We start from the raw sequence: 10,064 nt of genomic DNA on the forward strand, positions 1-10,064 counted from the left end.
AGAGAGAGAGAGAGAGAGAGAGGGAGTGCGTGCGTGCGTGCGTGCGTGTGTGTGTGTGTGTGTGTGTGTGTGTGTGTGTGTGTGTACTGGGGGAGGGGAGGAGGGGAGGTGGCTTGCTAAGACAAGGTATATTAAGTTCACATTTACTAACTTGGTGGCTCTGACATTTCGGCCAGTATCAGAATCACCTGGAGGGCTTGTCATACCAGAGTTGTCCCAGATTTTCTGATTCCAGAGGTCTGGGGTGAAGCCTAAGAGTCTGGATTTCTAACACATTCCCAGAAGATGCATGTTGGTTTGAGGACCACATCTGAGAACCAGTGCAGTAATTCAAACCCTCACTGAGCATCTAGTACATGTAAGAATCCAATCTGAGCACTTTCTCCACCTAAAATCGACCTGGAGAACCCCAGGCTGCTGTGCCCATTCTCATCTCCTGGGAAGGACAGAACCCAGCCTCCTCTGTGCCCCCGATGAACAGGCACCCTCTCCCTTCCCCACTCTGCTGAACCGTGAGCTCCTGGGGGCAGGGCCTGGGCCCGATCTGTCTCATAAGCCCCACCCCTTGCACAGGTACTGGCCCAGATTTGGTGCTCAAGGAATGTTTGCTGACTGACTGAATGAGTGTTTTCATCTAGTCCTGGCAGTCGCAGCGGCGGGACGCAGCCCAGGCTGTGGGACGTGGGATGTGGGAGCCCATGCGGAGGTGGTGTCAACAGGACGCTCAGGAAGGCAGGCAAAATGAGGAGTGGGTGGCAGAGGAAGTCTTTGGGTGCATATTCAGGGCACATCTCGATGGAAGAGGGACAAACAGGTTGAAAATGGCAGCTTTACCTAAATAAGGAAACTCCTACAGGGAGAAAAGAAAAGCCTGGGGCAGCCCCTATGGGATGGAAAAGACATCTGCCTGGCAGCCCCCGCACAGCAAGTTCATGTCAAGTCAGGGCTGCCAGGCGGAGCAGGGGTGACAATGCAAAGCGGCGCAGAGCTCCTTCCCAGGAACAGGTGACACCTGCACCAGCATGAAGTTTCTTCCACAGCCTCACTGGCGATGCAGCTACCTGCACCACGCAGGGGAAGTCCTCTTTTTCAGCAACAATGGAGGTTAATGAACAAATGGACAAAACATCCTTCATCTCCCAGGGTGGAGGTGGGTGGAGGTATCTTTAAGGAGCCATTTCAGCAGCAGCCCCTAGTGTCCCATCTATAGACACCATTCCACCAACTCTCCTGTCCAGAAAAGCAATGGGCCCAGAATGTACTTTTTAATGAAATTGTCAGCAACAGAATATACGTGATGTAAAGGAGACATATAACACCATCAAGCTGATTCTTGTGAGTGGTTTAACACAGAGAACCCAGGTCTTGGAGTTGGGCAGTCTGGCCTGTAATCTTGGTGTTGCCTTTTTACCAGCTGTGTGGTCCGAACAAGTCACTTAACCTCTCTGAACCTGCAAAGGAGGCAACCACGACCTGCTTCCTTTACTCAGAGCAGGTGAGAAGCCTCACGGAGCACCACGTGCAACGTGCTTCACACCCTGTAAAAGTGCCACTCAATGACAAGAGTGTCATTATTAACCCCCGGGGTCTTCCCTGAGTCTGGGAAGGGTTGGCGAGTGTGGGCATCAGGAGAGAGGCGGCTGGGCCTCTACTCCCACCAGTCACTTGAAAAGAAACAGCAACAATAATAGAGGCCCCTTTCCCCATGTTCTGTTCTTTCTATTAAAATCAACAAGCAGCACAGCACCAGGTTAATATCTCTCTAATTACTAAGTCGTCAGTTACTGCGTGAAAAACTCCATAATTTAGTTCTCATCCCTACTCCACACTGACACTGATAGCAGGGATCCGAGGTACCATAAAAAGACACATTTGGGACGCCCTGTGCCTGTGCTCCCCATGCTGTTCCTCTCCACCCAGAATATCTGTTCTCCGTGCCCCTCTGCCTGCGTGACCTCATTTAGCCCAATGGTTCCCAAGCTTTCACTTCCTGGGACAGAGAAGAGAGAGATGCGTTCAGCACACAGTGGGTGGGGTAGAGGGGCCATGGGCTAAGTGACTGAGGTTAGACGGCTCAAGCTGGAAGGGACAACCTGAGCCCAGAGCTGTCCATCCCAGGCCCTACCCAGCCACCTTGAGGCTAAGAAAAATCCCTTACCTGGGAGCTGGGAAGCTCTGATTTGATTTTATAATCCCCATTTTACAGATGAGGAAACTGAGGTTTTGAGAAGTCAAGCCCCTTGCTGGAAAGTAGACCCTGGCAGTCCAATGTGGGGGCCCACAGTGGTAACCAGTCTACTGTACTGCCTCCCATCTCTTCCTGCAAGCCTACAGCTTTCCAGAGCTTATTCCTGCTACCTCTTCTCAACTGGGATGGCGTACCACTCAATTTCACATGAGGAGTGTTCCCCGCTGCTTTCTGCCATCTGACTCCCCCTTTCTTCTCCCACAGGAGGTTGGGACACAGAGGACGCAGTGAATCAACACCAGCTGAACTGAACTGGGGTAGAGCCCCCAAAGCCGGCCGGGACCATCACCCCTGACTGAGCGTGAGGCCATCTGGGACAACGACACATCATCTCTAACTAGCCCTGACGGCAACCCTGCGAGGTGGCCATCATCTTCCCCGTCCACAGGGAGGGAAGAAGTTGGCTGCCTGACGGTCTCACAGCTACAGAGAGGAGGAGTAGGATTCAAAGATGTTCCAGAGAACCCACACTGTCACTGCCGAGCTGCCTCCCCCTCGGGGCATCTGAGAGCGACAGGTCTCAGGAAAGACATGGAGGCCGGCACCTGAGAGACAGCACTGGGGGACGGGCCCACTGGGGCCCACGGAAAGCCCCCAGGTTGTGGGTCAGGGGATGGCGCCTGGCCTGCTGCTTACCTCCATGCCCGTCACTCCTTTGAAACTTAGAGACTTCTACTAAATGAACAAAGCTTTTTTCCAAGAAAGGGGTTGTGCCAGAAGCTCTTATTTAACAGCAATAACCCTAGTCTTTGGTTAACCTTTTAGCAGAAATGAGTTGACAGCCAAATGCGAATCGACTCAATTTAACAAACAGTCATCGTAGACCTACCACGCACCAGGCACTGGGCTGCGTGCTGGAAACACGGTGGAGAAAAAGAGACACGGTCACCTGTCCTCATGGAGCTTAGGGAGAATCGAGCCAGTCCAGCAGGCAGTGGATCTGGAAGAACTGTACTAGGAGAGCTGGGTGGCCAGGAAGGGCGCTGATGACCCGCCACGGCCATCCTGCCGCCCCGCGCAGCCTCCCTGGCTGGGTCTCCCCGCTCTTCCTCACGCAAAGCAGCTGCCTGCCAGAAACTAAAAGAGGAACAGCAAACTGCTGAGGGCAAGGAAAGCCGCTCCTTGACCCAAACACACCAAATTAGGGCAAAACCAAGCCCTCTGAGTGAAAGGAAATTCAGCTGAGGCGCCTGAATTTTAAAAACATGTGTGGTTTTGGGCTTAGTTTCTTTGTAACAGCCTCTCTTTCCTCCTCCTTGCATTTTGCTGTTCTGTACCTGAGGCCTCTTGGTAGTACCAGCTGCTGCCAACACGTGTCATTGCTAGAAACCGATAGCCCCATGGAGAACGGCTTTGTTTTGTTTTGTTTTAGTACCACTAGGGCTCATCTCTTGAAACCCCAAACTCCACAACAAAACCACAAACACCCAGCTCTCCATAAGGCCTCTAACCCATGAGCTATAAAGCAATGCTTCCCACCTTTTTCACATCCTGGCACACATAAAAATGACCATATATGCTCAGCCCCCTGGAAGCTACACACTGCCCCCCCCCCCACTCCCGAGCTGAGTGGATGGCATCTGGGCGCACCTATAACACCATTCCTGACACACCTGCTGGTAAGCTTTGGTTCCCAGAGCATAAATGTCACCAAACCTCAAGAGAATCATGAGAGAAGTGAAGCCGGATGGATCAGAGGATCACATCCCAAACTCACATCAGAGTGCCAAGAGGGGGGACACAGGGCATTCGGCCACTGCAAAGGCTTTGAAGCCAAGAAAGGCCATCCACCTTCCCCACGCGGAGGAGTAAACCAGCATTCCCTATGATGCAGTGCAGACTGGAAATATAAATAGCTTCTAAAAAGGTTAGCAAAATGCACAGATGACAAATCTACAGTAGGTTACTAAGGGAAACCAGGATGCTCAGTGCCAGCATCTCACCTGTTGCAGCTGATGTCTGGAAGGAACCCTGCGGCTCCTCCCAAACTCTGCTCCCGGGGCCCCTCAGGGACGCAGTGTCGGGCTGCAGGGACCTGGAGCCTGGGTGATGTGAGTGGGTACTTCCTGAGCCCTAATGATGCTCCCTGCAGGCCCCTCCAAAGTAAGGAAATCCTTTGTCCTAATCCCATCTTGGTCTGGTTCTCATAAGCCCACTCACTCTCAATTTCCTCACCTGGGAAGAGTCTACCTCGGAAGGTTCTGTGAGGATGCCTGCCTGAAGGTGGGAGGCGTTCTATGAGTGGCAATACCCTGGGCTTACCCCTCCCCCTTCCCGTTAAACTAGGCTCTTGGGCGCTGCAGGGCATTCCCAGGCTGCCTCCCTGGAGATCCCCTTCTGGAGGGGAAGTGCTTCCCGGGGCACCCAGAGGGCCTGCAAGGCAGCCACAGCTGCTGGGCTATGTCAAGTAAGAAACAGACCTCGCTTGTCCCTGAACCAACCCCAGGGGACACCTGAGTGGAGGTATTTATAGCTCTCTTATATGCATCCTTGAACTTGTGTGTGTTTAAGTTAACAGATATAGCAACAGCACACCCCAAAGCACACATATGGACGTGTACACACTGAGGCAGTGGCTAAATCTGGAACTCTAGGGAACCCAAACTCACCCCCAACACACCCTCCTGAGTGTGGGTATTCCAGGACCTGGGATAAACTGGGCGTCCGTCCTTCCCTCTTCAGGGTATCAAGTTCTGCCTTCCTGCCAAGGATTAAGAGATCAGCCTGGAGCCCGCACCTCGAGAGCAGCTTGCCAGGCAGCTCCCACTGGCTCGTCTGCCAGAGCCAGAGCTCTTCTCACTTCCCCTGAGCGCCACACAGTGCAGAGTCAGGAGGGAAAATCTCACCCCTCCAGCACCTCCCTGAGCAGACACTGGGGCTGCTGCAGAGCCGACCCTGAAGCCCTGAACGCCAGGCAAGAAAAGAGAAGAACTGCAGAGGCCCAGACCGGAAGCCGGACCCCTCCAGCAGGCCACAGGGAGGAGGAAGGAGCGCCTTCAACTTCCACTCTGAAATGCTTGGCACTAAAATGTCGGGCTGCTCCTGGGCCGCCAGGGGCTTGGCCAAGAGAGGGGGGCTTCCCTTTGGCCTAATGCTAGTGTGTCGGGGGTGTGGAGGGATGTGCCCAGGCAGAGAACGTGATGGGACTCAGAACGTGATGCCCGACACATTCACATTCACTATATATTCTCTCTCTCTCTGCCAATAGCAGTGGAGGTTAAGGGGGAAGCAGCCTACTCCGGAAGGCAAGAGGTTATCTACTACAGTCACCTCTTGAAGTTCCGTAATATGTTCTTTAATATATAAATTGGGCCATTGGATACCTATGGCTTTGAACTCAACTGGGGTCAAAGAGGGGACCCAAGAGTAAGCACACAGACTAGAAGTTCCAACCCAGGGGAGATGTGCTGTGGTTCAAATACAGTGAGCGCCCAAGTGCATGAGTGAACTTTTTAAAGTGCTGTGAGCTTCTCCCTCATCCCATCTTACCTCCCAAAGTAGAATCGACTGAAACCTACATACCCCACTTGGTTCTCAAATTTTATGCTGAACTCTTCATTTTTCTAAGAGTTTCTCTTACATCACTGGGGATGCAGGTTCTGATCAAGAAAGGAAACCATCCTGACACAACAAGGCATTTCGAGCAGGGAGCACTTGACCGTGTCCATGGGTCCGGTGATGGGGACCGTGGCAATTACGAAGTACAAAGCTAGCATCAGACCTCCACTAAAAAGCCTCTAGGATCTGGCATCCTAGTAGAATTTCTATCAACTCCAAGTATAATACACGGTCCTCTTCCACGTGTGACCTCTTCCCCCTATAAAACTGCCCACAGTGCAGCACAATAATTTCTCATATTTATTACACATCTACTATTATGAACGAAGAACAGTGTCAGCTGCTTTTATATACATTAAACAATTTAAGCCGACCTATAACACTGCAGTGCAGATTCTAATTAACCACATTTTTACTAGATCACAGAGAAGGTTAATAATACGGCTAGAATCGCAGGACCAGTACAGCAAGGTGGAGATCTGGGCCCAAGCTTATTTGGTTCCAAAGCTCATGGGCTTTCCTCTGCTGCCCATCAGCCTTGAAAATTTCTCTCTATATGTATATGCATGTGAATGTGTTTCTTTATCATTATTATTATTGTAAGATTAATCGGTTACCAATTCATAGAGGCACGAGGTCTTAATGACCAAGTACAGCACAGGAATCTCCTACATATCACACATTGCATCTAATTCAGACATTTCCACCTATGCTGTCCTCAGACATGGCAGACCCCTATCTTAAATTTATTCTTTTGTACCCCTCTGGTGCTTAGCACAGTGCTAGGTACAAAGTGGGCACTCATTTAATCTCATTGATGATTATGTTGCTAAGATTGCTTATTAGTAATAAACCCTTGGATGCTGAAAGGTGAATTATTGCTACTCAGAAAAGTCTTAGACGCTGGGAGAAACACCAAGGGGGCCTAACATACCTCCTGGCCAATAGAGTAAGTGCTCCACCATTGGATAAAAACAGTAATACCTGACTCTCACTAATAGGTTGATCCCACTTAGAAGATAGCTTACAATCTCCACGGAAAACAGCACTTGACGCTTTGGACCTGGGTTTTTTCCTCTGCAGGGGTGGCATACAACCCCCACTCAGAGAATGACTGTGAAGATTCCAGGGACCATGTCTACAGAGATACAAGCAACCCAATCAACCCAGGTGGCACCCCAGCACCTCCCATGACTTCCTCTGTACATAACCGCCTCAAACTACGGCAGATTCAGACCCGTGTCCTAATCCCAGCAACATCCCTCCGTAGCTGTGACTTTAGATCGGCAACCTAGCTTCTCTGAGCCCTAGTTTCCTCATCTGCAAAGATGGAGGATCACCTATCTCATGGGGTTGTTTAGTGCAGAAAATAAAATAATATTTGCATGTGGCTGCCCCAGGCCTGATATGTAGAAGGAAGTCAGTAGATATTAGCCAGATTTGAATGTGCAGAGAACAGCTCTGACATACACACGTCCTGTTGAATAGGGCTCGCAGTCAAAAGATGGCCATGGTGACAAGTAACAAAGAAAAGGGAAGAGGCAGTAGTGAGAGAAGTTAAAATTAGAGATGATTCTTAACCTCTCTCCTTTCAAACAACAATTTCAACCTGCTGTTTACCAGCTGTACTTCTTAAAAGTCGGTCTTATTTGATTGAATGGGTTCCGCCTCTTGCCCTCCATACCGTCTGGTAATGATAGAAGGAGTAACTACAAAGTAGGTAATGAAAAGGGGCCCTGGAAAGCTAAGAACTCGTTGTACTAACCTGGTTCAGTTTGGTGAAAGTGGGCGGCCTCAGGCACCTGGTGCCTAGTGCTCTACCAGTGGTTCCTCTATTCTCAGGGGCTCCTCTAACTTCACAGTATAGAAACCAGAGGCCACATCGAGATGCCCCCCAACAAGACATTCTTCGGAATCTAACCCGGTACTACAATTCTGAAATCCAAATCTACAAGGGCTACAAAGAAAAGCTCCTCTTTATTGACCTAATGTGCCTAGTGTGTGCCAGTGTGCCAGACTCAGTGCTAAGCATCCAGCGTATAATACATGCCCAGGGGAATGGTCTGAACTTTTTGAACCCCGTCTTACAGATAAGGAAACTGTACTACTGGACATCCCCTAAAGACACTCTCCAAGGCCCTCAGCCGCTCACATGTTCTCAAGGACTCAAGTCTGGATGACACGGGGAAACTTCCGCCCAAATTTTCAGGTCTAATCACAGGGATGGATTTTGCAAAACTTCATCAAACAAATCATCTTAGGCCCACAGCAGAAGTGGGTTTGGGAAGAGGGTGGAGCTGGGACAGAGACAGAGAGGAGAACTTAATGCTTCAGAAGCCACCTCTAATTTGCAAATAATGGTCGGAGGGTGCATTTTCTTTCTGAACAATAATCTCTACCAAAGAAAACCCAGACAAAGTCACCTGGCCTTCCTAGGGAACAACGAAAGAAAGCTCTTTCTCCAAGATTCACACTGAACTCCTAACCCCTCCTTCCCCTCCCTGCCCCTGGGAGTGGCTGGATGGTTGTTGTTTCTTTTCTTTTTTCCCTGTGGTCCTCTGGTAATACCACAAATTACGTTTTCAGGGACTGGAGTCCCAGAGTGCAATGATGTTGTAATAAACATAACCAGGACCAAATGCCTTCCCATCATATTAGATGATGCCATTTCCCACCAATCAGGCTCCTCGGGCAGGCAGACCACTCACCAATGAGGGACCAGACAAAGGCTGTGAGGGGAGACCTGGTCATCGGCAACTAAAAATAAGAGTGCTTCAGGATTGGCCGCTGCCACTTTGCAACAGGAGTTGGGACCCACACACCAGGCACCAGACAGAAGGCACACACAGGCAGAAACTTTCAGCCCAGGGGTTCACATGGGGTAGGCTGGTCTGGATTTGTTGCTGAGATTTTTTTTTTTTCCTTTCCCTAATGTGGTGACTTGAAGAAAGAAATACTTGATCCAGAGGGACCCTTGCAGACACACCCTCACTCCTAGACACGTCAGTTTCCAAAGGCCCTTCACAGACACCCTGAATTGGGGAAAGGGCGGGGGGTGCGGCCAGGGGCCAAGACACTCACCTGTCCGGCTGTGTCATAGAGTCCCAGGAGGTACTGCTTGCCCCCTACGGTGACGCTGACTGCAAGGGCAGAGAAGTGGGGGCGGGGAGAGAAGCTCACAATCATCGAGGCTCTGGGGCAGTTTCGTTCCCCATCAGGACCCTTCCCTCCTAACCCAGCTGGAGGCAAGCGGGAGCTCCCAGGGAGATGCCACCCGTTTTCCCTTGTGCCCGGCTCACTGTGAAGTGGCGTGAGGCTGGGGCGATGTGGCGCCCAGCTGCCCACTCCTTTCTCCCAAGTCCCGTAGCCACGTTTCCCCCTCGGGGATTGGGGCAATAGGGAAGGCGGCTGTAGGAAGGTCAAGGAGGTCGGCCCCGGGCGCCGAGGGGGATGGGAAATGCGGGGCGCCAGGACGGGGCACCGGAGTTGGGGGTGGGAAGAGGGCTGGGTCCAGCATGCTAGGGGCTGCCAGAGGGAAAGCCTGGGGGTGGGGCCGGGCGCTCGGCGGAGGGCGCGACGGGGGAGGGGTGGGGAGCGCGCGCAGGGGAGGCGGTGAGGGGGCTCAGCCAAAGTTGCTCCAAAGTTCCCAGCCCGGGGAGCGGCCCCTTAGTCAGCACTTCCGAGGCTTACCTGCGTAGTGGTCGAAGACGGTGGGCACGTACTCCTCCGGGAAGGCGTCGTTGGCATAGCTCATGAGTAGGCACGTCTTGCCCACCGCCCCGTCGCCGACCACCACGCACTTGAGCATCAGCGCGCCGGGCCCGTGAGCCATGCTGCGGCCGGCCGGCCTCCGGGCATGGTCCCCCCGGAGCCCCCGCCCCGGCCCCGGGCTCAGCCCCAGCCCGCCTGGGGGGTCCGCCGCCGCCGCCGCTCAGCGCAGCACGGCCGACCCCCCGGCCCCATGCAGCGACTCCCCCCGCCCGAGGGGAGGGGGCGGCGGGCCCGGGGCGCTGCCGCCGCCTCGGTCGCTGCCCGGATCCCCGCCCGGGCCCCGGTCGCCGCGCCCGCCCGCTGCCCCCGCCGCTCGGCGCCCGCGCCCTCTCCCCGGCCCGGCCTCCCCAGGAGGATCCGCTGGATCATAAGACTGGCCGGCCCCGGGGGAGACGGCAACTTTGGGGAGGGCGGCGGAGGGGAGGGGCCAGGCGGCTCTCCCCGCCCAGCGCCGGCCCGGGCCCCCTCCCCGCTCGGCCCCGGAGGA

At 53.1% G+C, this 10,064-nt stretch overlaps 1 protein-coding gene across 2 annotated transcripts in view; it reads right to left on the reverse strand.

Moving 5' to 3' along the window:
- Window positions 1–10,013, reverse strand: part of RHOQ (ras homolog family member Q) — a 38,771-nt gene extending 28,758 nt beyond the window's left edge. Inside the window, exons 1-2 of one of the 2 annotated variants that reach the window (XM_067703086.1) lie at window positions 9,497–10,013; window positions 8,888–8,946 (exon numbers count right to left, since the gene is read on the reverse strand). In XM_067703086.1, the coding sequence (XP_067559187.1) occupies window positions 8,888–8,946; window positions 9,497–9,638 (201 nt within the window). In that variant the 5' untranslated portion in view covers window positions 9,639–10,013. The remainder of the gene's footprint in view (window positions 1–8,887; window positions 8,947–9,496) is intronic. The other variant, XM_067703085.1, reaches the window with a different exon arrangement.
- Between the last annotated feature and the right edge of the window lie 51 nt (window positions 10,014–10,064).

The sequence above is a fragment of the Pseudorca crassidens genome, chromosome 14 (assembly GCF_039906515.1).
Source record: "Pseudorca crassidens isolate mPseCra1 chromosome 14, mPseCra1.hap1, whole genome shotgun sequence".
In the NCBI taxonomy this organism is placed as follows: Eukaryota; Metazoa; Chordata; class Mammalia; order Artiodactyla; family Delphinidae; genus Pseudorca; species Pseudorca crassidens.